Source organism: Trachypithecus francoisi, unplaced genomic scaffold, assembly GCF_009764315.1.
Source record: "Trachypithecus francoisi isolate TF-2019V2 unplaced genomic scaffold, Tfra_2.0 Lachesis_group13, whole genome shotgun sequence".
NCBI lineage: Eukaryota > Metazoa > Chordata > Mammalia > Primates > Cercopithecidae > Trachypithecus > Trachypithecus francoisi.
This window is the reverse complement of record NW_022681458.1, coordinates 1,204,549-1,229,687: the sequence shown is the minus strand read 5'-3', so window position 1 is coordinate 1,229,687 and position 25,139 is coordinate 1,204,549. Positions and strand designations below refer to the sequence as shown.

The following is a 25,139-nucleotide window of genomic DNA, read 5'->3' as shown; positions in this document are numbered from 1 at the left end:
ACACACACAGCTGGGCGGCCACGCAGGCTCCAAGGCGGCCGGGCCCCTCCAGAGACCGCGGTGGAGCCCAGGTGGCACCAGGCTGCCCTGTCTACTACACAGCATGGTCTGGGATGCAGGGCATGGGTCTCACAGGTCGGGGGTGTGGAAGGAAGCAGGGACCAGGGAGGGCTGCTGTCGGACACACGTCACGGAGGAGCAATCCCGGGAAAGTGAGGACAGTGGGTGGTCAGAGAAAGGGCGTAGAAGCAGGCAGACGCCGAGGAGAAAGGAACTCGGAAGAGCAGAAGAGGACAGACCAAGCAAGGGTGGAAGAGAAAAGTGAGCTGTACCTAGTGTCATTTCCCAATGAAACGCTAAAGGTGGAGGCAGCCAGGACACACACGCACACACACAGAAGAAAGGGAGACGTCAGAACAAGCACCGGCACAAGACCCAGGGCAGAAAACTTAGGAGCTCTGCAGGCACACGCTGGATCTCACAGCCCCCAAGCTCTCGCTGCACACAGGGCTGGGGTGCAAGCCCCACGTGGGGCCCCTGGCCCTGGCCCTGCAGACACCCCCTTCCCTGGGGTCTGCAGTGAGAGCCTTGCGTCTGTCCTCAGTCGGACCAGGTGGATGCCTGGGAGCCAGGACAAAGGCCTGGAGGGATTTGCTCCTCTCCTGGGACATTGCGGGATGCTGTGGAGGGTCTGGGCTGCAGGCCAGGGCTGGAGCCACTGCAGCCTGGCCCGGAACAAGCACCTCAGACCGCCTGGAACACCACAGAGCCACTTCACAGCTGCATGGCCTCAGGATGTCACCAACAGCTCTGTGCCCCATTTCCTTGCAAGTACCATGGGGCAGTAATTGCCCCTACCTCAAGATGTCTTGCAGATTAAATGCGCTAATACTTGAGTGCAATGAGAACACAACCTGGAGCTGGTACATGTCAGCATCACTATCTTCACTATCTGGTACACGTCAGCATCGCTATCTGGTACACATCAGCATCGCTATCTGGTATATGTCAGCATCACTATCTGGTATACGTCACTATCTAGTACATTCTAGCATCGCTATCATCCTCATTACCTCTATGCACTGGGTAAGGCCCAGCCTGCAGTTCCCACCAGCTCTGTCTCTCCTGCTGGGCCCAAGCATTCAGTCCCGGGCTGGACCCTCTATCTTCTGCCTCCAAAGTCCCTAAAGGGCCTCAGCTTGCTTCTCTTCTCCTTCCTTCTCTTCCATCTCTGTGTGTGCAGACACAGCCCACCCGTCCCTCACCCCTTGGCCCCAGGATCAGAATCAGCAGGTCTTTTCCAGCATCAGCACCTACTCCCTTCTGTGCACCCTTCAGAAAGCACCAGGTCCTCCCAGCCCAGGCACTCCTCAGTCATCAGGAACCATATCCCTGCCCCATCCTGGGGCTCCTTGGCCCCAAGTGGGACACAGCAAAGGAACAAGCCCAGCGAGGCAGGCAGGACCCCAAGGCCCAGCCAGGGGCTGCTCCTTAGAGCAAGTGGACTCTGCTGGAGCCAGGCCTGGGCTGTAAGTAGAACATGAACCCACTTCCACATGAGGCCCACAACAACCCCCTTGGGGGTCCTAGCAGAGAATTTCTCAGTCCAGGTAGCATGTGGCTTTGCCCTGCTCAGACCCCAGTGGACTAGAATCTCTCTGAGAACCTGACTGTGGTGGAGTCTCACATGTGAGCTGGGGAGAGAATGGTGGGAGGGGGCCTTATAGGACTCTGTGCACAGCAGGGACGGGGTCTTCCCATACCACTGTCCCATCCCCCAGGTGCCAAGATGGCCAGCCGGACCAGGGTCTGACATGGGCACAGCCATGGTGCTGTCCTTAGGTCATTTCCAAACTGCTGGGCAGCCCTAGAGGCCTCCCACTCTGCCCGGGGGAGCTGCACCCAAAATGCCTCTCAACCAGCCCTTGGCCCACATCCTGCCTGGCTCCAGCAGGTCACGGGCAGCAGACGCTGGAATCTCAGGCCAGGAGAGTCCCTGGCAACATTCTTTAGTCCCCCTACTCCCCTCAAGCCTCTACAGAAGGAGGACAGGTCTTACCCAGATCCCAAGTGAGACTAGAGGGGACAATGGCTGGTGGATCGGAGTGGAGCAGGCTGGCAGAGTAGCAGCTCACCCACACGGGACACACATGGGACCCACACTGCCAGCTGGGGCCCACCAAGCTTGCAGGGCACAGCATGGGAACCACTGACAGGTGCCCCGCGATCATACAGCAGGAAACCAAGACCCAGGAAGGCTGAGAGGTGGCCAAGATCACCCTGCCATGGCAAAAACTGCAGGATATGGGCTGGGAGGGCCTTGGAGACCACTCCAGGACCCCCACTCCAGGAGCGGGCGTGAGGTTGCCCCAGGCCCTGTCCCCTGAAGCCCCCTCACTCTATCCCACGTGACAGCTGCCAAACCCTCAGAATCATCACAAGAGGAAACATGCAGCCCGGATGTGGAGGCCCAGGTTCTCCAGGGAGGTGATCTACCAGGCTGAGGCCACAGATGGCAGCCAGGGCAGACCCTCCTCACCCGTGGGGAACATGATCCCAGCAGAAGACTTGATCCAATGTGAACACACAGCTAAGAGCAGGGGATTGTGCTTGAACCCCGACCTCAGGGATACGGTTCACAGGATCTGGACGTGACACAACACAGTCATGTGGCACCACCGACCAAGCAATCCAAGAATGGAGCAGAGAACACAGGCGGCCCAAGTCTGTCTCTGGGATGAAAGCTGGAAGCAGCATTCGCACAGGGCCCAGCCAATTGGAGCAGGCTGGGCCAGGCATCCCTGAGGGCCACAGCCTGAGCCAGCTCTGTAGCCTCTCCACCTCCAGCCTGAGTCCTGGTCAGTGCTGGCTCCACTCTCCCAGCCCCCTGAGGGCAGTTGCAGGCTCCCTCCTCGCCTGACTGAGCCCTGCCCCTGGGCTCTGTCCTGTGGGGAAATGTACAACTGGGAAGCCTGACGGTGCCCTTGAGAGTTCGAAACCTGGCATGGGGGCAAATCTGCAGTAGGTCCACCCAGAGACAGGAGAGATTTTACAGCTAGGCCGGCGAGAAGGAAGTGGGTGGAGTCAGGAAGCCTGCCTGGAGGAGGGTCCCTTGCAGCTGGATTTCAAATCCCACCAAGGACTTAGACATAGGGGCTTGGATGGTGGGCATACCACATGCCAGATGCCAGGCACAGGCACAACAGAAGCAGGGAGATGGTGGGGGCGCAGCTGGAGAGAGCTGCATCCTGTCCCCACAGGCTGAGGAATGCACGGACTCTGAGCATCATCGGATGCGGCTCTGGCCCCGGGCTCCACCAGCAGCACTGGGCTGCAGCCACTGACAGCCAGAGCTGGTGCCCCAACTGTGTGCCACCCCTGAAGCCGTGCCAGCTGGGAGACAACCAGCATGTCACTGCTCCCCACCAGCTCCACCGGACGACATGGCCCTGGAGGTCGCTGTCCTCAGAGAATGAGAATCCTAGACCAGATCTGGCCTCAGAGGCAGTGCCAGGTCGGGGGCTCGGCCTCTTCCACTCTCCCCTCCACCTCTGCTTTTGTGCCCCCAGCTCAGGCAAGCTCACTCTTTCCTGGTGAGCCCTCCCCACTGGGAAGATCCCCACAGTCCCCTTGCCCTGGCTGACACCATCAGGGGATCCGGCTCCAGAATGAGGGCCAGCAGTCCCCATCACTGCTGTGCCACAGGGCCAGGACACAGCCTGCTTCGTTAGTGCCTGCTTTGGGGATTGGAGGGTAAGGGATGAGGGAAGGAGGGGAGGAGGGGATGAGGAGATAAGGAGGGGAGGAGGAGAGGAGGGAATGATGGATGAGGGGATGACGGATGAGGGGAGGAAGCTTGAGGGGAGGAGGGGAGGAGGGATGAGGGGATGAGGGCAGGGGGGGATTAGGAGAGGAAACGACGAGGGGAGGAGGGGAGGAGGGAGTGGAGAGGGAGGGAGGAGAGAATGAGGGAGGAGGGGAGGAGAGAATGAGGGAGGGGGTATGAGAAGAGAAGGGAATGAGAGATAGGGAAAGGAGGGGAGGAGGGCATGAGGGATGAGGGATTTGGGAGGACGGGAGGAGGGGAGGAGGGCAGGAGAGGATGAAGGGAGGAGAGAATGAGGGGAGAAGGGGATGAGGAAATGAGGGGGTGAAGGGGTGAGGGAGGGGGTGAGGGAGTGAAGGGAGGAAAACATGAAGGGAAAAGGGGTGGAGGTAATGAAGGGAGGCATGAATTAGGGGGTAAGGGGAGGAGAGGGTGAGGGAATTAGGGAATGCAGGAACGAGGGGGTAAGGGGAGGAGGGAGGGATCAGGGAAGGATGAGGGAATGAGGGAGGGAGGAGATGTGGAAATGAGGGGAGGAGCTAATAAGGGGATGAGGAGTTCGGGGGTAAGGGAAGAGAGAGTGAAATGAGGGGATGAGGGAGGGATGACAGGATGAAGGAGGGATAAGGAGATGAGAGGGGATGAGGGATGGATGAGGGAGAGATGAAGGGATGAGGGAAAATGAGGGAGGGATGAGGGGATAAGCAGGAATGAGGGAGGGATAAGGGGATGGGGAAGAATAAGGGATAAGGAATGGATGAGGGAGAGATGAGGGTATGAGGAAGGGATGAGGGAGGGATGAGGGGATGAGGGAGGGATGAGGGGATGAGGGAGGGATGAGGGGATGAGGGAGGGATGAGGGGATGAGGGGAGGAATGAGGAGAGATGAGGGGATAAGGGGGATGAGGAGGATGAGGGAATGAGGGAGGGATGAGGGGATGAGGGAGGGATGAGAGGGTGAATGAGCTTCCTAGCCAGGCTCTGACCCGCCTGGACAGACTTTTCCTGATTTTGCCTTTAATCCCACAGGATGTGGCTCACATGAGTGTCTGAGTCACACGTGAAAGATGAATGACCGTATGGGTGAATGTTGCAGCCCTACTAATGGCACAGCAGGGAAGGACAGAGGGGAGACTGAGGTCCAGGGTCTCAACAGGAGCTTGCCGCTGGACCTTCTCGACAAGGCTGGAGAAGGCTCAGGACATCAGAGCTGGACCGTTTCTCTGGAGAAACGAGTGCCCATGCTGCTGGGTGGCCAGGGTGGCCACGGGCCCTGCTGCTCCCTGGCTCCTTGTCACCATCTCAGGGAGACACCCTGGCTTTGAAGGACCCTGTTGACTCCTGCTGCAGGCAGGTCAACCCCTGTGGCCCTGGGGCAGGCAGTCTACATGACCCTGGGTAAGATGTAAGAATACAGGGTAGGAGGTTGGAGCAAATCTCTCTACAAACAAGGAGTACATCACATACACCCGGTCTTCACCCCGCACTCTGTGTGTGCGCACATGCGTATGAGAGACACCCACAGCTTCCCAGTGCAGCCCCCTGAGCACAATGGTAATGACTGGGATAAGAAACACGTTTGCTCAGGAACCACAGAGTTTTACAGTGACAGCCAGCTAGGCAGTCGTGACACCAACAGTGCGACTCATGTAGAAAGTGACAGGCGCCGGCCCTGCACCAAGCGCCTCCCCAGCCTCTCTCCTCTCCTCTCACAACGGTTCAGCACAGGGGCTATCACCATCCTCACTCTCAGGGATGGAAACAAGGCTCTACCAGAGCCCCTGCTTATCCACATCCACACACGGCTCCGCTGTAAGGCCCCAGGGTCCCTGCCCACTGCAGGTGTCTGGGATGAGACGCCCTGCACCACACCCACCATCTGCTGGTCCACAGCACTGCCCATCATGGTCTGGCAGACCAGGCCTGGCAGAACAGGGCCCCAGGAAGGACGCTCAAGTCTGATTCTCAGGACTCCGACACCACCCTCTCCTCCCCTCTTCACGCCCTGAGCTTGAAGTCTACGCAGGCCAAGTCCCAAGCCTGCTGCCCATGGAGTGTGGGCCGGCAAGCTCATTCTGGAATGGGGGAACAGCCACAAGAGGGCCCAATCCCTCACTCGGGTACAGGTACATGGGCCCCCAAAGCCCAGGGGCTGGCAAGGGAGGGAAAGTTCCTCTCCTCCCACAGTGCCATCGTTTGCCTGCATTACAGGAGCCTTTCTGGAAGTGCTAATGTTTATTTATACCTGGGGGTGTCTGGGACCAGCCTGAGCACCCCCTCAAATGTGCAGAGGGTGTGGGACCTAAACACTGCACAGCTCAAACTTGAACAAAATACAGACAAACCCTGCCATGAGATGACACTGACGGGCCGGAAACCTCCCCGTGCCCAGAAAGCAGCTCCTAAATTAGAGCCCAAGCTGATGGGCTCCCCAAACCCAGATCTTTCTGAGCATGGGGAAACTCCCAGAGGCAGGCCAGCTGACTCCAGGACCAGCTAGCTAGATGCCATCTCCTCCTCCTGCAAGCCCACCGGACTCACTGCAGGGAGAGGGAGGCCCCTGCTCAGGCCCTGCAGGGCTGTGCTCCCTCCTCAGTGCAGCCACCATCACAGGGTCCCTTGACAGGGTCTCTGCTGCATCCAGGTCCCCAGGGAGAGCTGGTGCAGCAGCCTTCGGAAAAGATCTGTTCATGGAAAGAGGTGTGTGTGCACATGCTCAAGGGACCATGCCAATGGGGACTCTGGCCCTGCCACCCCTGGGCAGAATCTTCTCCCGGCCATGGTCCCTTAAGCCACAGTTGTCAATCATCTGTCCTGACCCACAGCAACATGAACTGACAAGGATGTGGCCTCAGAAAGTGCTGGCCAAGCCCCACTGCCCTGGGGCTCTGTGCCAGGAGCAGCCTCACACCTCCCAACTATAGGGCTTAAAGGCCCAACATTGGTCTGAAAGGCCCTCTACTGCTCAGTTCACTTCACAGACACCACCCCACAGGATAACTGCCCTGATGCTGGCCACAGTCATGCAGGGACACAGGAGCAGGCAGCCTTGACCTTCCATTTGGAACAGACTCGAGTTCTCACCAGTGTCTGGATTAGGGACTTGGAGGCCCTTCATCCCCAGGGTCTCGCCGACTCCCTGCCCCAGGCTGGCATGGGCGGGGGCCTCACTGCAGCCGGGGAAAAGGGAATCTGCTGGACAACCTGAGTCTGGGACTCTCTGGTCTCTTCATGAATTCACCACCCGCCACTTCCACAAAAGGATGCTTGGTGGCCACAGCCAGAGGAGCGTGGCTGAAGCCGCTGTCCCTCCTCCTGGCCCAGCCAGGCGAGGGACTCACGAGAGGCTATGGAATGTGCCGGAGTGTGAGGGTCTCCTGGGCTGGCTCCTGTCTGCCCTTCCCCATCCCCTGTGCTCACGGCTCTGCCTGCTAAGGCCCCTTGCAGGGAGAGGGGAGTGGGGCTGGTCCTCACAGGGTGGTGCAGCCAAGGGCAGCGGGCCAGCCAGCAGCGTGCGGGATGCCACGCCCATCCACAGGGCTAGGTGTGGTGCGGGGCGGGCAAGGCTGGGGCAGGAGGAGCAGGAGGCCAGCCAGTGTCTACTGGGGAGCAGGAAACTACAAAGCAGCCAGAATCAGGAGTTGGGGAAGAAGGGACTCAGCCAAGAGGACGGGGTGGGAAAGCAATAAAGAAATCAAACCAAGATTCCAAGAGAATAAAAAGAAAGAAGACGGGAGGAACAGGAGGACAGGTGAGCACGTGTGTGAGGAGTCCAGGAAGCTGGAAGTTAACTTCTCAGGGGTGTGGGGGACGGTCAGGGGAGGAGCAGGGAGGAAAGAAGAGGCTGAAATGAAACCAAGGGACACAGATGATACCTAGGTATGTCCGAATCAAGAAACTGCCTGCAAAACACAAACAATCACACGGTTAGTGAGGGCCGGGCAGCACAGCAGGAGCGGGGCAGGGGACAGGCAGAGGGAAGCGGCCTGTGGCCACAGGCCCACTCTGAGCCAGGGAGGCTGCAAAGCACGGGGCCTGGAGCAGGTGGGAGGCAAGGCCATGGCAAAGCGCATGGGCGGCCGAGGCCCCAGGCTGGAGCCAGAAGCCGGGGCTCCTGAGCCTCTGCATGTCGGGGAGAGAGGCCTTGGAGCAGCCCGGCCCCTCACGGGGCTGAGGACGCCAGCACCGTCCATGGCACAGGAAAGCCCACTGGCCTGGTCAGCCAAGCCACAGGATGGTGCCTGCCTGGGGGTGCCAGCAGAGGTCAGTCCCCAAGACTGCTCCAGGGCAGGGCTGGGGGAGGGAGCTGCCAGCACGGGCAGGAGCCAAGCGAGGGCCAAAGCCACTTCGGGGAGGCCACGCCCACGCAACGCGCCTTCCTCCTTTCTCAGACCCAGGGCCATGACCCCAGCGCAGGACTGCATCAACCCCAGAGGCACAGTGGGACCGGCCTCATGTCTCACAGCCCTCCGGGTGTGTGGCCAAAGCCCCTTCAGTGACAGGTTCTCGGGCCTCCAGGAACAGGGGCCTGAGGTCCAGCCATGAGCTGCTCCCTCCTATGTCACCCATGGCAGCTGATCTGAGGAAGACCTCAGAAACTCAGCCCTCTGTGCAGGGAGATAGTAGGTGGGGTTGGGGGGCTAGAGGCCCTGCCCACCCCACCCCAGGAGCTGCCTGGGCTGAGGGAGGGTCAGAGGTCAGGAAAATCAGGTAATGAGGTCATCTCCCAGGATCCAAAGCACGTCTCACATAGCAGACCTGCCCTTCTGGGCCCCACCCCGACTCCAATTCCTGGTCCCCCACAGCCCAGGGACAGCAGCCCATACCCTGCAGGCAGTGCCCGTGCTGGGGGCTCCAGGCCTTCTCCACGCCTCACCAGGGAGCGTTCTCATGCTGGCAGGAGAAGCAAGGCATGAGGAATCCCCCAAGCCCCGACCCATCCCACCTGGTCTGCCTCACCTCCCCCTCTCCCAGACGTGTTCCCCCCATCATGGCGCCACCTCCACATAGAACACCCCCGAATTGTCCACCCTCCTGTGGACATGAGTGCAGGGCAAGTTCCCTCTGGAAGGCCATAGGCAGGGCTGGGACCAGAGCTGCATCCGCCCTGCCCAGGTCTCTGTCCAACCCCCACCCCCTACTATTCAGCGCTGTGCCCACCCTGACTATCCAGCTGCCCCCTGCCCTGGCTGCCCCTGCAGTGCCCTCCTTACTGCAGTGCTAAGCCCCGATAGCCCACTTTCTGGGTGTTTCTGATGAAACCAAGCTCTGTCTGGACCCAAGTCAGAATAGGAGACGATGCCCCCCCAGCACCCTCCTTCCTTATGACCTTGACTCTCTTTGCAGGGAGGCCCTCAAAGATGTTTTCCTACAAACACAGCCATGGAGACACCCGCGGCTCCAGCTCTGAGGGTCCCCTCTGGGTTTGTGCGTCATGAGCCAGGGTGAGCCCCCAGGGATCAGCCAGAACTGGACACCAGAGCCCCTGCCCCACTTTCCCCAAGCACCTGGAAGGCAGCATCTGGGACGCAGTGGAGCCTGAGGGACGTCCCCACCCACCAGGGCTGTGCCTGGTAGTGCTGAGCCACCTGCCCAGGCCAACCGCAGGGGCTGCCTCCCTCTCCCATCCCCTAACCCCAGCAGACCCCGATAGGGCTGCCACAGACATCCCAGAGCGCCGAACCCCCAGCCCAAATGAGGTCGGACTGGGACTGCCCAGACTGTGGGGTCTTGGCCATGCAAGGGAGTGTAGAAAGGAGCAGCCTGGTGGTGAGGGGCCTGTGCCAAGCAGTGCCTGTGGGCGCCCCACCCCAGCTCCTCGACCCCTAGCCCCAGGATGCCTGCCAGAGGCCACTGACTTGCCCACAGCAGCATGGTCCTTGGATATACAGCCACTCGTCCCCACACCACCCAACAACGAAACTCCCGAGACAGCACTCAGCTCATCCTCCAGCCCCTGAGCTGGCCCCTCTGCTTGGTGATGAACAAATGGGCATGGGTTTGATGCCTGAACCAGCGACGGGGTGCACAAACGAGGAGTCGGGGGCGCAGAGGCCACCAGCCCCTCACGGCATAGCTCCTGCAGGTGCCAGGAGGGAGGGACAGGAGAGTGTTGAGCGGGTCACGTTGTGTGGCTGGACCCTGTGCCGGGTTGGCCGAGGGCCTGGCAGGCTGGGAACATGCCCTGGGCCCTGTCTCCAGGGAGTCTCCAACTCACCGGTCATCTTGGGCTGGGTGAATGTATCCAGAAGAGAGGATATTGAGAGACAAGATGTTGGGGTCGATCAGGGACTCGTCAGTCTCTGGAGTGTTTCGGATACGGCCTGCAGAAAAGGCAACGGGCCACGGGTCACTTCCCAGGAGGCAGGTGGGACCCTGGGCCCTGCTGGCTGCCTCAGGTGAAGGTGCTGTCAGCAAGCCAGCTCCCCACATGGTCACTAAAGCATCGGTCAAAGGCGGTGCCAGAGGGAACAGGGAGGCCCTGCAGGGTCCTCGGCGACCCAGGGGCCATGTGCAGTTACTGCTCCATGGTCTTTCTTGTCTGTCTCTCGGCCACAGTGAGCACCCCATACACACATTGACAAATGCAGGTGCTTAGCCTGGAAACCATAGGCCTTCCCGACTGCTAGAAAAGGAAGGCTAAGCAAGACACAGAGGAGGAATGTTCCTGCTTCTTCTTACACCTAAAAATAATGATAATAACAAGGAAAGGGAGGGAGGGAGGGAGGCAGGGAAAGGAGAGCAGAGGAAGGGAGGGATGGGAGGGGAGAGGAGAGGACACTATCTGTGCCATATAACCTCTTCTTACAAGGGGCATTTCCAGGAGAGCCCGCTAAGATGCATGCACTGGGGGTGTTTGTCTGTCTCTGTGAAAGTCACCAGAACTGTTATCAGCCAGGAAAACTGCCTAGTGGCTTCACCTAGTAATTTCTTGGCCAGACAGTGACAGTTCTGCTCATTCAAAGGAGTAAACAAACATGTGTACATTTTCTTTGTTGCATCAGGAAGGAACGACAGGCTTCCCTCTCCTCCACCACCCATAGACAAGACGAAACCCAGGACATGCTAGGATTTTGTGTTGACAGGTGCACACTGGGCCTGCCCCAGCCCATTGCTGGAACTCCGACCCATGACCTTGCAGCACTTAGGTCCCAGGAGGAGGCAGGTGGATCCCAGCAAAGTGCCCTTCCCTACGCCAGGGCCCTCTGGGTCCATGCTGGGGCAGCACCCATGGCGGGGAAGCAGCTCAGCTGCAGGGATTGCTGCCTGGACAGAGCCACGCCCAGCCCTCAGGGCCTGCACTTGAGCAGTGTTCAGACTGCTCTGAGTCTGACCAAGTACCTGGCCCACAAAACTGACACCCATGAGCCTGTTGGTCTGGGCAGAGTGCCAGGGGTTGGGCTGCGGTCCTGAGCTTCTGTTGTCCGCACCTCGATTCCCTCCCCCGCCTCCAAGGGTGCACCCACTCACTGCTCATGGACACCTGGGGTCTCTCCTTGACTTTCACCCCTTTCACTGACCCCGTGCCCACAGTCTTGTCCAACTCACAGGGCTGGAAAGTCCCATGGCCCTCTTGGGAGGGATGCTGAGCTCGGAGAAGGCTGTGAACAGTGAGATCAGGTCCCAGGTGAGGAGCAGGAGAGACGCTAGGTGCTCCCCAGAAAGTGACTTGGCCGCTCTTTGCCCTGAGTCCAATCACAGGGCTGCTCAGTCATGAAGCCCAGAGAGGCTGAGCCCAAACCCCTTAGCCTGAAGGGGGGCACTGGGGTTCATACCATATCTCCCCAAATCCCCTTAAATAGCATCCCTGATCCTCCCACCCCACATAAACAGACACTCCTGTTGGCCTTTTTAGAAAGGAGGTGGGGAGAAGTATGTGGGATCTGAGCAGGCAGGGTCTGAGGGGTGACAGACCGAGGCCCAGAGGATGCGTCCTTTCAACCATGCAGATCCAGCTTCCCCGCTTCCTGTTCTCCTGTCTGCCGTGAGGGAAGTGAGACCAGGACTCAGAATATGGCGCAGTGGTGCCCCAGGGATCGTTCCTCAACTACCATGGGGCCGGGTCCATAGGCTGTGTATTTGCTAATATTCTGCCTGTAAATCAATTCACTCTTTTTAGGCTTGCCCTAAACAACCTCTGAAAGGAGGGTTTGGGTGCTTGTTCCATGACTTTCTCATTCATGTGAAATTAGACACAAAACTTGTAAAACATAAGCATGTATCCTGGTGTGCCTGGATCCTCCTGTCTACAGTCCTGCATTGGGACACAGGATGACAGGTCCAGCCCCAGGGAAGTCACCTTGAGCAGTCACCCAGCCCGGCCATGGCAATGCCTGGGGCAAGGCAGGGCTGGGCTGGCTTCACGCTAGTGACATACTGAGTGGATGACTGTCTGCCTCCTTGAATGAAAATTGAGAAGACAAATTCTTTCCACCTTAGCAAAGGAAACACTTGGTGGACCCGAGTTCAAAACATGAGGTCACGGAAGAAAAGAGTATAAGATCCTTGGTGATGGTTATGGGCGGAATTGTGACCCCGAAAAATATACGTGGAAGTCCTACCCTCCAGGACCTCCCAATGGGACCTTATTTGGAAGTAGGGCTTTGCAGAGGTGATCAAGCTGAGTAAAGATGCAGTCAACCCTGGAGCAGGATGAGCCTCTAATCCAACCTGCCAGATGTCCTTAGGAGAAAGGGCTACAGCAAGACACAGGACAGGAGACGCCTGTGAAAATGCAGTGATGCGTCTGCAGGCCAGGGTCGCCCAAGATTCTGGCCACCACCAGGAGCTGTAAGAAGCAGGGAAGGATGTTCCCCAACAGGTTTCAGAGAGAGAGTCTCTTGCCGGAACCTTGATTTTGGACTTCGGGCCTCCAGAAGTGTGAGATGATACATATCTGCTGTTTGAAGCTACCTGGTTTGAGGCATTTTGTCACGGCAGCCCCAGAAGTCCAATACACTGATTAAATAGAAATTTACAGATCACCACCCAGGTCCAAGGCTCTCCTTTTCAGGCGAGGAAGTGACCCACAGAGAGGTTATGTGACTTGGCCAGGGTCACACAGCAACAAACGCAGAGGTGTGATTAGAACCCGGGCATCCAGCTCAGGGTCTGTACTCTTCCCACCAGCTTGGCCCCACCCCCCAAGGCAGCCCCCACACTGTGCTCACCCACGACCAGCTCGCGCACTTCCTTCCAGCGGATATGGCTGCCTGTCTCGTGCAGCAGTGTCACTGTTATCCGTCGCTGGATGCCCTGCCGGTGCCAGGTGAGAAGATATGGTCAGACAGCTCAGGGGGCCACTTGGGGTCGGGGAGGGGGACACACGCAGGGTAGGGGCAGGGAGGGGCTCACACCTGGTGGAGGTGAGGGAGGGGACACAGGCAGGGTAGGGGCAGGGAGGGGCTCACACCTGGTGGAGGAGGAAGGTCCCCATGCATGGCATGCCCCCACGGTGGTCCACCACGGCTGGGATGTAACTGGAAGAGAGAGACACAGGTGAGGAGCGGCCAGCCCCTCCTCCCTGCCCTCCCTGCAGCACAGGACACAGTGAAAAATCAGCAGCTCCCTCTGGTGAAAATCAGGCGGCCTGATCCATGGAGACCAGGGTCAGCTGAGCACAGAAACCCACCAGGCCTCCTTGGCTATTGCCTCCCAGCCCTGCCCACTGGACTGGCAGGGTGTCCAACAGGGAGACACAGTATGGCACGGCCTGGTCCCTCTGGGCTGGATCTTTGTAAGTTCCCAAGGGTCCTCTGCTTCCCCTGGTGCCCTGCAGATCCGCAACCCAAGACCAGAGGATCCAGAGGAAATCCTAGCAGATGGGCTCATCTGCTCCAACCTCTAAGGCTCCTGTCCCACTCTGGGCAAGGACCTGAGTCTCCACCAGGCCCCACCCTGAGCTGCCAGCCACAGCCCAGCTCCCAGCTGCCCCCAGGGCACCAGGCAGACCCCCACTGGCCTCAACACTGGGGCCCAGGAACCTGCCTACCCAGGGCCTCAAGGCTCCCCTCCCACCTCCTTCAGGTCTTTGCTCAAAAGTCCCTTGATCACTTTGTGAGTGCCTTCTGCCGCCCCGTCCCTGACCCATACCCTGGTGTGCTGTCCTAGTGCTCAGGACCACGGGGCCACCAATTCAGGTGCTTATCTGTCCAGCACCTCCCTGCCCCCCATGCCAGTTCCTCCAGGACAATGGGGAGCTTTGTTTGCTTTTACTCCCCAGGACCAAGATGAGGCTGGGCCCACAAGAGGTCTGCAGTGAACACCTGCTGGAAGGACGACTCTGGATGCTGGCAACCCTCAGGCAGCTCAGGTCCTCGTCCCTCTGTGCCCCATCCCCCCCACTCACACCCTGGGGGTCCCAGCACCGGCACTCACTCGCCATTGGCCTCCAGCTCACAGATCTCGAAGTAGACCAGCAGGTCGTACTTGCAGTGGCAGGGCCCCGGACAGGGCCGCGTCAGCGTGCTGAGCTTGGTGGCGGGCACTGTAGGGACAGGAAGGCAGCATGCGTGGATGGGAGACCTGACCCATCATGTGCAAGGGCACACTCGAGGAGGAGGCGCCAGGGCCAAGGGGGCTCAGAGGCAGCGAGGGCACCTCCCCCTCCTCACGGGAAACAACCAGCCACCCCAGCCATTCCCAAGATACACGGAGTCCTGGGCACTCTGTGACCTCAGCACGCCACACAGATGCTCACGTTCCCTGTGCCCCGGCTAGGAAAGGCACATGGCCATGCACACTGGGCACAGCTCATGAGGAGGACAGTGGTCAATACCCCAAGAACCAACAGTGCAGCCGCAGATACACTTGTTCAAAAGCCCACAACCCTCACGGGGCCCCTCTGCCATGCTGCCAGGCCCATCGCCTACACCACAGCTTGGCTACAGCCTACTGCACCAGTCCAAGCACATCTCACCAGCACCCAGGCCTGGCCCAAGAGGCCCTGTCCCTCAGCTCCCACTGGCCCTCCACTTGTGTCCAGCGCCTGACAAACAGCCTCTGTCCTCACATCCTTCACCCACTTCTGTCCACCACTCCCTTCTCTGAGACCCATCACACAGGTCCTCCTCTAGCAAGTCCCTGCTGAGCCTCCTCCACCTCCCCTACAAATATGGATCTACAGGTCTTTCTTGCAGGCTGTGGGGAAGACTGAGTCTCAGGGAACGCATACTGCAGGCCACAAAACCTGTACAGACCAGGGACTGGCTCCACAGCAGCTGGAGGGTGTCCTCCCACAGTGTCCTCAGCCTGCAAACCTTCATCTTACAGGGGTTCCAAGGACAGGGTCCTTGCAAGACAGGCACAAGAGGCTGACACCTGGTCACCATGTGCACAGACCCAGTGCCTCCACCCACTAGCTGCAGAGGCAGCTTCTCACACAGGCCCCTACCCTCTGGGGCCACACTCCCTCCTTCAGGAGGGCTTCTGGGCTGTGAGGGCCTCAGTCTGGCTGCCTTTAGCTCTCCCCCAACCATGTCCTCGGGTTTTGGTCTTGCAGGGAATAAACTCCACTCTTTTAACTAAAAGCCAGTGAATCTCAAGTGCTATTCCACGACCCACCTGCTCTCACAGGCTCCAGGCTCCGGGCAAAAGCTCTGACAAATACTCCTCCCTGACTGACCCCACACTCTCACTCCCACCTCCAGCCTTGGACCACCATGAAGGAGCTTTCTAGATTGCCCTTGACCCCCAAATCTCTACCTCTCTGTGTTCAGTCCCGTTAAAGTCCCCAACCCCCTTGCTGTCTTCCTTCCTCAGCTCCCCACACCTCTGCCACCAGCTCCAGGCTACTTTCTGGGCACAGGGCAGACCCTTGCTCCATGGGGACCCCATGAGGCCTGACAGGCTCAGGGTGGCCCCAGAGTGCCTGGGAGGGCACAGCCCCGTCACACAGGACAGCATCCACTGCGGGGGCCCAGCCCACTACAGCACCCACAGTGTGGGGAGCCCATTGCCCTGAGATGGCTCCGGAGACCCTTCCTACCTGGTTTGGACAGTGGCATGACCCGAGGGAAGTGGCGGCGCGAGGGCCTCAGGGGGCTGTGGAGAAAGAAACACCAGTGTGAGGTGTTTGTGGGACCCTGGGTGGGAGGGGTCAGAAGGAGACAGAGGGCTACTGGCCCCAGGTGCCCATCCCTGCCCCCTCCCGCCCTCTCTTCTCCAAGACCGTTCACCAGCTTGGGTGGGAGGAAGAGGAGAGACCCTTGGGACCCCAGATTCCACCCCAGAGGCCATAGGAAACCAGGGCAAGGTTCAAGCTCTGGCTTCCAGTCCAGAGTTCCTCAGGCACTCCCAAGGACAGACAAGCAGCCCCAAAACAAAGCCTTCATTGTCCTTCTCTTTCCCTGACACCCTGGAGGGCCCCTGAGCTCCCAGTCCTGCCTGACAGCTGAGGGGAGTTGGAGGTGGGAAGACAAGCGCCCACCCGAGGCCTCTCTGCTGTTCTCTCTGCACTCGAGGTGCCCAGGAGGGGCCGGCTTGGCCCAGAGTAGACACTCCCATCCACCTTCAAAGGTCTGGGTGAGATGGCCTGAGTGGAAGTCCTGACTTTGCGTCCCAGCCCCACAAGTCTCTCTGAGCCCCCATTTTCCAGGCCTCAGGAGGCTGCACGGACTGAGGGAGCTAGACCGGGCTTCCTCAGGGTGTGGCACAGCTGGGCCCCTTTCCTGGGGTCCTTGGTCAGCAGCAGAAGTCGTCTCCCCGGGGCCACCCCAGCACCCTACAGCTGGCAGCCCCTGCACACTGCCCAGGCCAGCAGGAGGTCAAGCAATGCTCACAAGGAACCCTCTGCAGTCCTGAAGGAGAGAAGCTGTGGGCAGGCCCAGAGCTCTTAATCGCTCTCTGAGTCCTGCCAGCCCTGGGCAAAAGGCCCCCTGGATTGGCAGGGGAGGTGGGTTTCAGGGGGTGCATAGGCTCTGCAGCTTTAAGACAGCTGGATGAAAAGATCTGGGCAGAGGCTTTGAGGACAGCAACCCCGAATCCCCGACCCAGGGCGCTGACCTGAGCACGTCCTTGCAGAGGGGCGGGAACGGGTGCTGCTGGTAGTGGCCGAAAACCTCGAACACAATGGGCTGGCTCTTGATGTACTCAATGAAGGACTTGGTCACCTCCACTGCGATCTGGTGGGCAGGCAGGTGGGAGGACAGGAGGACATGGCCAGGCCACATTCAAGGGGGAAGGAGAGTCACATTAGTGAGCTAAGTGCATCAGGCCCAGATCTGGGACCCCTAGCTGGGCCCACCTCTGCCCGGGGCAGCAGCCTCCTCTAGGCCCTTCAGCCCAGCCCCTCCTCCCACCACATGCCCCAGATGGACCCGGAGTGTGTCCCTCAGCCTCTCTCCCCAGGATGAATGGGGGCCGCGTGGTCAGCTGCCCTTTCAGAACACAGAGCTGGGAAATTTGACAGAGGGCAGTGCTGGTCCCTGTAGGGCGCCCCTTCTTGGGCCCTGCCCCACTCAGCAAGTTACGGGTTGGACTGTGTCCCCCTCACCAAATTCATACGTTGAAGTCCTAACCCCAGGACTTCAGAATGAGAGTGTATCCTGAGATAGGGCCTTTACAGAGATAACGGAGTTAAAGAGAGGTCATCAGAGTAGTTCCCAATCCAGCATGGCTGCTGTCCCTACGAAAAGGGAAAGTCTGGGCCCAGACACACGCAGAGGGCGAGGGCCACACGGACAGACACAAGGAAGAGGTAGCTGTTCCATAAGCCAAGGATAGAGGCCTGAGAAGGAGGCGACTCTGCCCACACCCTCATCCTGAGCTTCCAGCCTCCAGAGCCGTGGGAGGCCACATTTCTGTTGTTTTAGATGCCCCCATCTATGGTGCTTTGTGACAGAAGTCCCAGCCAACTAACCCACTGAGTCTCCAGGTTATCAGCCCTGCCAAATCTATACCCGTAGCCTGGCAGTGAAAGCCTGGCTCCCTGGTAGCTTTCCTTATCACCGTTAGGCACCTCTTTCCCCTGCTGCCCCAGGAGACCAGTTCTCCTGCCTCCAGGAGGAGCTGCTCTGCCCTAAAGGCCCTTCCTCTCCATTAACCTAGCAGCCCAGCTGCCATCACTCTCCTGCCTGGAGTTTTCCAGGCCTCTCAGGACGTTGCCGGCACCCTGCAGCCCCTGTGACCCTGCCTCCTTCCCATTCCCAATACTCAAGCCAGGGCTGCCCTCGCTGAGCACCCGCAGCCCTCAGTACAAACCCCAGGCCCCACTGCACTGCACCTGCATCCGGCTCCCCGTCGGCTCTACGCTCACCATGGGCAGCTCTCAGGGGCTCTGAGCAGCCCCCATCCCCCAGTTGTAAACCCATCAAGGGTCTCCCACTGCCCAGAAATCACTCCGACACCCTGCCTGGCACTGGAGTTCCTGGTGCTCAGGGCAGCCCTGGCCACAACTGGTGTTCAGAAGAGGGAGAATGAGCCATGCTCAGAGAGGTCTGGGAGGGTTGGTCAGTGGCAGGGATGGGAGAAGCCCTCAGGGACGTACGTTCTGGACATGGTAGAAGCCGAGTGGGGGGCCTCTGCCTGTGTTCTTCAGGGGCTCCGTGGAGAAGGCCTCATCGTGGCGGTGGATGAAGCTGCAAAGCAGAAGAAGTGCTTTGGTATGGGGTGGGGGACTTGGGACGAGACCTTCCCAGGTGGAATCGCCTCACATGAGGGCGCTGGGGCATTCAGGGCGCTGGGGCTGGGCTGACATGGCACCAACATGGCCTGCACCCTGCTCAGCGCCCAGGCAGGGGAGCCTTGGACACAGAGTCCCTGTGCGGCATGGGGACACAAAGGCAGCAGGGGCTCACTTGAACTGGCAGAAGATGTCAGCATATTCGGCAGAGATGCTGGATGCCTGCAGGACTGTCACACGGAAGGTGAAGGTACTGCCCAGGCGGAGGTGGTCCAGGGCAGTGTCCAGGGGCCCGTCCAGGGTGGCTTTCTCGGAGCTGTCTAGGTGGAGGCCTTCTGGGGGCACCGCTGCTGGGAGTCAAGGAGAGTCATGGACCTCCAGACCATATCGTCTTCCAGCCACAGCCCTGGGCCGGGCTCAGGAACCAGGTCTCAGCGTGCCCCACACCCTGGGAAGCTGGGTTGGGGAACCCACCTGAACAGGTGTTGTTGTTGACTTCGTCGGCTGAGGGCCCCACATCTGCGCCCTGGCCCTGGCCCTCCACGATGCGAAGCTCTTCCTGGGAGGTTCCCGAGCGGGACATCCCCACCACGGGGCAAGACTCGGACTGGAACTGATCAGAGGGGGACCAGAGTCAGAGAGAACCAGGAGCCGGCTGGGGAGGGGCACCGCAGACCCTGTCACAGGCCCACCGGAGGGGCTGTGCCATCCAGAGCCTGGGCTGGGACCTCCATGAACCCACACACTAGACCTGCCCCTGCCTTGTGGGGGGGCACCCACCTCCCCAGGCCTCAGTTTCCCCTGCTGTGGACATGTGTTTTTGGATTCTATAGCCTATGGCTATGTGAGGTCTGAGCTGTCCTGGAAACAACTCACCACCCGCCTCTCTACTCTGGTCTTCAGTTCAGCCGGACCCCCGCCTGCCAGGGTCCCTCGCCCAGCAGGTTAGCTCTCTCCCCTCCCCTTCCTGGGCATCCCCAACACCGACAGCCCCTCTAAGAGAAAAGGTGTTGGGCAGACAGACCACCTCGCTCACGGAGTAGGTCACCCAGGTTCCGGGTGACGGCATGGCCAGGTGGGCACGGGTGAGAAGCGAGTCTAAGAAGCTGGGGGCAGGAGCCACCTGAGCATGGCCTGGGGTGCACTCTGGGGACTTCCTCCACCACTCTCTCTCTCAAGAGCGGAAGAGGAGACTGAGTGGTCCAGGTGCCACTGGACACAGCGCCAGCCCTTCACATGAGGACCGCAGGTAGGCAGCCTCAGGGGGCCCCTCATTCTCACTGGGTGGCAGGCAGGGAGCAGGCGAAGGGGGCAGTGGGAACGTGCTGTCCTGTGGGGACCCAGAGGAGAGCCGCCCCAGAGAAGGGAGACAGGGTGGGGATGGCTGCACCTCAGTGTCTGTTCTGGAGGCTAGTGTTGTCCACCTGCTCTGCGCCCCGGCTTGGACCCTGGAGCGGTCTTGGTAGGAGATGGGCGGATCCAGGGGTCAGGGCAAACCCGGGAAAGGGGGCGTGGCGTGCTTAGAGACAGGGCAGGCTCAGTGCTCTGGACCAGAGGGAAGAACCCCAAGAGGACTTAAGGCCCGTGGGATGAGACGGGGCGCTAGAGGAGCAAAGTGCACAGGACTCCAGTGAGCGCCAGGCACCTCCAGGTCTGGGACTTGGGAGGGAGCTTGGTACCTTTTCAAAATGCTGGTCGTCAAAGGAGATTTTAGCAGTTCCCGACTGGCGGACGCCAGAGCCATAATCGGGGGCCTCTTCATCAGCTGCAGGAGAAATGGAGCAAATGGTTGGAGCCCAGCTTGTCCCCTGAGGTGGCTGTGGGCAGAGCAAGGCTGGGCCACCCCACAGTCAAAGTGAGGGCACAGGAACAAGAGCGGGCAGCAGGCCCCTGACCGAAGCTGCCACCCGTGGCTCAGTGACAACCAGGGCACGTCCTGGCACACCGAACACCCGCCTGTACTGCCCAGGGGTCCCAAAGCAGCCATGGCCTTATCACAGCCCACTTTGATAGGGGTCACAAAGTCTATATTTTCAAAACCAAATCTTGCCCTCATTCCCAGCTGCTCAAGCAGAACCCGGTAGCCCCTCCCCATCCCCATGTGCAAAGACCACCCTGCCGGCCCTGCTGGTGCCACCTCCAGAATCACGACGTGCCTTTGCCACCATCTGGGTGAAGCTACCACCTAACACCTGTCTAGACATTTCAGGGCCACCAACCGCCCCTCTACGCCACTCCCCAGGCCTGCCAGTGTATGCGCCCACACTCCCCAGCCTTCAAAGCTCTCAGTGGACCCTCTGCCTGAAGCCCTGGGCTCTGTCCTGCCATGGTCTGTGACAGCCAGCGCCTGCTCACGGAGGAGTCAGTGCTGAGGGGACAGCAAACGACCTCGCCCAGGTCACAGGCAGGGCTGGTGAGACTTCTGAGACCACCAACGCAAGGGCCACGGCCTTCTCTAAGTCCCTTCTCCACCACCACAGCCATCAGACGGAAACAATTAGGCATCACCCAACATAAAATGATCCAGTTGTAGGACGGCCAGCAGGAGGCCTGGTGACCCAGCCCAGGACAGGAGCACTTCCCAGGCACTGTCCCAGCCTGCTTTCCCAGTATATGACCTGGGAGAGCAGGGGCTGTGGACCTGGGCACACAGACCTGGGCTCAGAGCTGCCGTGCACCTTCCTAACTGGCGACCCTCATCTGAGAGGTGGGGGTACCTCTCAATCCCATAGGGTGCAGGACAGAGGTAGAGCTTTGCACTGAGATTGAACTCGGAGCCTGGGAAATGGGCAACCTCCACGTGGATGCCAGAGGCCCCTCTGACCAGGGCAGACCAGGACGGCAATTGCCCTCACAAGGACATGGGCCGGCCCCACAGCCTCTGGTGCAGCCCCACTCTCAGGGGGTGGCTGTCAGGATGGGGGCCAGTGGGAGGAAGTGATCAGCATGGCTCTGCTCAGCCATCCTGACCACTTGGTGGGAGCTGCTGGCACAAGGCAGGATCGGGAGGACCTGGTGAGGTGGGGGTGGCCCCTCCTGGAGGGGAGAGGGAGGTAATAGGTGTTCCCAGCTTTCCTGAGCATTGCAGCTCCAGTAAACACCCCACCTTGCAGCAGGGCTGGGGCCCTTCCCTGGTGCTCACCCTCACTCCCCAGCTGGGCCCCCAGCTTCTCAGCACGGTGGTATCACAGTGACTGGATGACAAACAAAGACATGGCCAGTGGGAGGTGCTGTAAACAACATTTAAAAATCATGGGCTAGGCTGGACATGGTGGCTGGCCGGGCATGGTGGCTCATGCCTGAAATTCCAGCCCTTTGGGAGGCCAAGATGGGCAGATTACTTGAGGTCAGGAGTTCGAGAGCAGCCTGGCCAACATGGTGAAATTCCGTCTCTACTAAAAATACAAAAATTAGCTGGGCGTGGTGGTATGCGCCTGTAGTCCTAGCTACTCTACTCAACAGGCTGAGGCAGGAGAATCGCTTGAACTGGGAGGCAGAGGTTGCACAGTGAGCCGAGATCGAGCCACTGCACTCCAGCCTGGCGACAGAGCAAGACTTCGTCAAAAAAAAAAAAAAAAAAAGAAAAGAAAGAAATTATGGGATAAGAAGAATTTGACATCAGAGTCAAATTAACTTCATTAATTAGGTGGGATTACAATCTCCGAAGGCAGCCAGGATAGCAGGGCTGGGAGGACCAGACATCTTGCATGTTGCGGGGAATATGAGGTATCTCAGGGTGGAGAACATGAGCCATCTCAGAGTTGGGGGACTTGCCATCTGGGGAGGGGTATGGCCACCTCAGCCTGCTCCAAGTCACTCCTCTGAGCAGCCTCAACTAGGTAGCCAGGAGCCCCCCTGCAGCCATGGATGCACATCCTCTCTGCATCCATCTGCCTGTCTGTCAGTCTGTACTACTCCCTCCCCAGGGTGCCCAGGCAGCCAAGGCCTTCGAGAGGAAAAACAGTGGTCCCTGGTGAGGGGAGACCTTGGTGGGGGAGCCCAGGGTGGGCTGGGAAGGGAGTGGGACCTTCCCTCATGGCACAAGCCGCCTGTTGCCCTGCAGCTTCCCAGGCAGCCAAGCTCTTTCACATCTGTGTTCTCGAGTACCCTTCAACATTCCTATCAGGTGTGGAGCATTACAACGGATCCCGTTTACGTGTGAGCAAACCAAGGCTCACAGGCACTCTGGGGCTGCCCTGGTGCCTCCCGCCATCAGGAGCCGGCCAGGCCTGGGCCGAGCAGTGCCAGTCTCCACCTCCCACAAGGGAGGGGCTTGCATCTTCAGGCCCAGTGTGGAGGCGGACAGGCCTGTGCCTGAGAGACCAGGGAGTGCATCAGGGAACCAGAAGCACCCCAGGGAGGGCTGCCCTGAGCAGGGCCCAGGGGCCAGGGACTGCGCCTCGCAAGCCTTTCCTGGGGCTCCAGAGACAGCCGGGTGGGTGGGATGTGTTGACAGAGAGCACCTGCTCTGCAGAAGGCTGGGTGAGGGATCCAGGTGGTCTTGGGTCCATCTGGGGCTGCCTGATGGGAAGGTGGAGACCCCCAACCAGAGCAGGCTCAGATGGCACTGGGCTCAGCCTGCACGGCCCCCAAGGCACCCCCAGCTGACCCCAGGGAGTCCAGGAGGCCAGAGCCAAGAGCTGGGCAGCAGGGGTTTCTCCTCCAGGGACCCCTGGGGGGCAGCAGCCCCAGGTGCCAGCCCAGGACAGGGTGGAAAACAGCTTCAGGTTGACCCCAGGGAGAGTGGAGGGCCAGCTGAGGCCAGCTGCCCACTGACCACTACATGATGCCAGAAGGCCCTTCTCAGGTCCCTGCCTCTGCCTGCAAAGGTGAGAGCCAGCCCCAGGGGCTCCAACGCCACACACGGCCTTTGGCCCACACGCACCTGAGATGGCCTGGACGGCCACGCGGAGGAAGCCCTTCACCTCGCCCTTCTCGCTGACGATGGCCACACGGTGCACCAGGGGAACGGGGTACAGCAGGTTGCTCAGGTACACGAAGGCCCTGGGGGGAAGTAGAGGCTGTGGTCATTGGCCACCCCTCCACATGTGTTCTGATGGCAGCGGTGGCAGCATGGCCTGGCTCACGACACAACACGGAGCTGCAAAGCAGAGGGAAGCCGCCGGACAGGACAGCCAGGGCCAGGACAGCAAGAGCGGGCGGGGACAGGCAGGGTGGGCACTTGGAGGAGACAGGAGGTGGAGCGACAGAGAGGAGGACGAGGAATGAGCCGCGGCGAGCAGAGGCACAGCCCAGTTGGGCCCGGACCTGGCTGCCTGAGAAGGGAGCACCCGAGGAGGGAGGTTTCAGCCTGCTTCAAGGAGGACGGGGGCCAGACCAGGACCCAGACCACACTGTGCTGCCCACCCTTTCACACTGGCACTGATGGCCAGCATTGCTCTGCCTCCTGCTCACTTCCCAGGGGTCCCTGGTGCTCACAGACCCCACAGAACCCCTTCCCTGAACAGAAACTCAGCAGGTGGGAGCTCCAAGGTGAGTTGGCCAAGATGAGGCACCCCTAGTCCAGGGCCCAGGGAAGTGCTGAATGGAGCCCTGAGGACACCCCCAGGGCCATGGGGCAACCCAGAGCACCAAGACCCCTCCTTTCCCAGGACCAGCCTAGGAAGAGACCACGAGCAACTACGGTCGCCAGATAGCTGCTGCGTTCCCTGTGCTGACCAATATGTGGGCAGCTGGGAAGATGGAGAGGACCCTGGAAGACCCCACGCCACCCAGCCAGGGGGAAGGATACCCTGCTTCCTGCTCCAGGCAGGTGTGGCTCTGAGCACTGTGACCTCCGGCATGGGAAAGGGCTGTGCCTGGGGCCCTCAATTCCAGAGCAGATACTGATGAGGGGTTGAGTGAGACTCAGCGGGCTGTGAATGTCCAACACCTCTCTCAGGTGGGCTCCTGACCTTGCTCTCTCCACCCCCTAACCTCCCTGACTTCCCTGCAGCAGCAAGTCGAAACCAGCAGCACCGTGGCCTCTCCTACTCATCAAATCCATCAGTTCCACCTCAAAAGTCTTCAAGAAGACCCCCCTCAACTGTCCCATCACCACCAGCCACCCTGCCATGGCCTCCACAGCAGCCAGAAAGGTCTCAAGGCACCAGTCAGACATCCTCCCATGCCTTTGGTGACACCCAAGCTCCTTGCAGGGGCGTCCATGCCCCATGTGGCCCTGGGGGTCCAGGCCCTGCCTCCCCATCACAGTCAAGCTCAGCCTTGTGGCCCACAGGTCCATGGACGCCCCGGGTATTTCTGCTCCCAATGCAGAAGCCCCACCCTCTATCTCATCGGCTGCCTCAACCCTCCTCAGAGGCCCCAGCATCCCAGCAAGTGTCAGGACCTTCCCCTTGGCGGTCTCGTTCATTCTGACTTTACACATCCCCATGGAACCTCCCTTGCTTTCTGAGTGGCTCTGCTAAACTGAGATCTGACCACTGCCTCGCCGCAAAATGGCCCAGGCAAGGCTTGAAGTAGGAAAAGGGTTTCGCTGAGCTCCAGGGGCCTGAAAGTCTCCTCAGTCCTCCCTCCTGGGGTAAAAGAAGGCCCTGGTGGTTTCTTGGGCCCTCTCCCCAGCACAACACGCCCTCTGAAGATGCCCCCCAAGAAGTGAGTGCTCCACACCCATGGAGCCCATCAGGGAGGGACCTGTTACCCACAGGGCTGCAGGTGGCTCTGCCTGACTTA

General features: G+C 59.9%; 1 protein-coding gene across 13 annotated transcripts in view; it reads right to left on the bottom strand.

Moving 5' to 3' along the window:
• Window positions 1–25,139, bottom strand: part of KIF1A (kinesin family member 1A) — a 110,969-nt gene that overhangs the window by 14,601 nt on the left and 71,229 nt on the right. For 4 of the 13 annotated variants that reach the window (XM_033229543.1, XM_033229546.1, XM_033229542.1 and 1 more), the window contains 11 exons: window positions 23,332–23,450; window positions 20,126–20,211; window positions 18,921–19,059; window positions 18,622–18,793; window positions 18,312–18,402; window positions 16,829–16,947; window positions 15,813–15,868; window positions 14,204–14,312; window positions 13,239–13,305; window positions 12,997–13,081; window positions 10,044–10,149 (listed from right to left, as the gene is read on the bottom strand). In XM_033229543.1, coding sequence (XP_033085434.1) covers window positions 10,044–10,149; window positions 12,997–13,081; window positions 13,239–13,305; window positions 14,204–14,312; window positions 15,813–15,868; window positions 16,829–16,947; window positions 18,312–18,402; window positions 18,622–18,793; window positions 18,921–19,059; window positions 20,126–20,211; window positions 23,332–23,450 — 1,149 coding nt within the window. Of the gene's footprint in view, window positions 1–332; window positions 357–7,701; window positions 7,729–10,043; window positions 10,150–12,996; window positions 13,082–13,238; window positions 13,306–14,203; window positions 14,313–15,812; window positions 15,869–16,828; window positions 16,948–18,311; window positions 18,403–18,621; window positions 18,797–18,920; window positions 19,060–20,125; window positions 20,212–23,331; window positions 23,451–25,139 lie in introns of all 13 variants that reach the window. The other 9 variants (XM_033229537.1, XM_033229541.1, XM_033229538.1 and 6 more) reach the window with 5 other exon arrangements.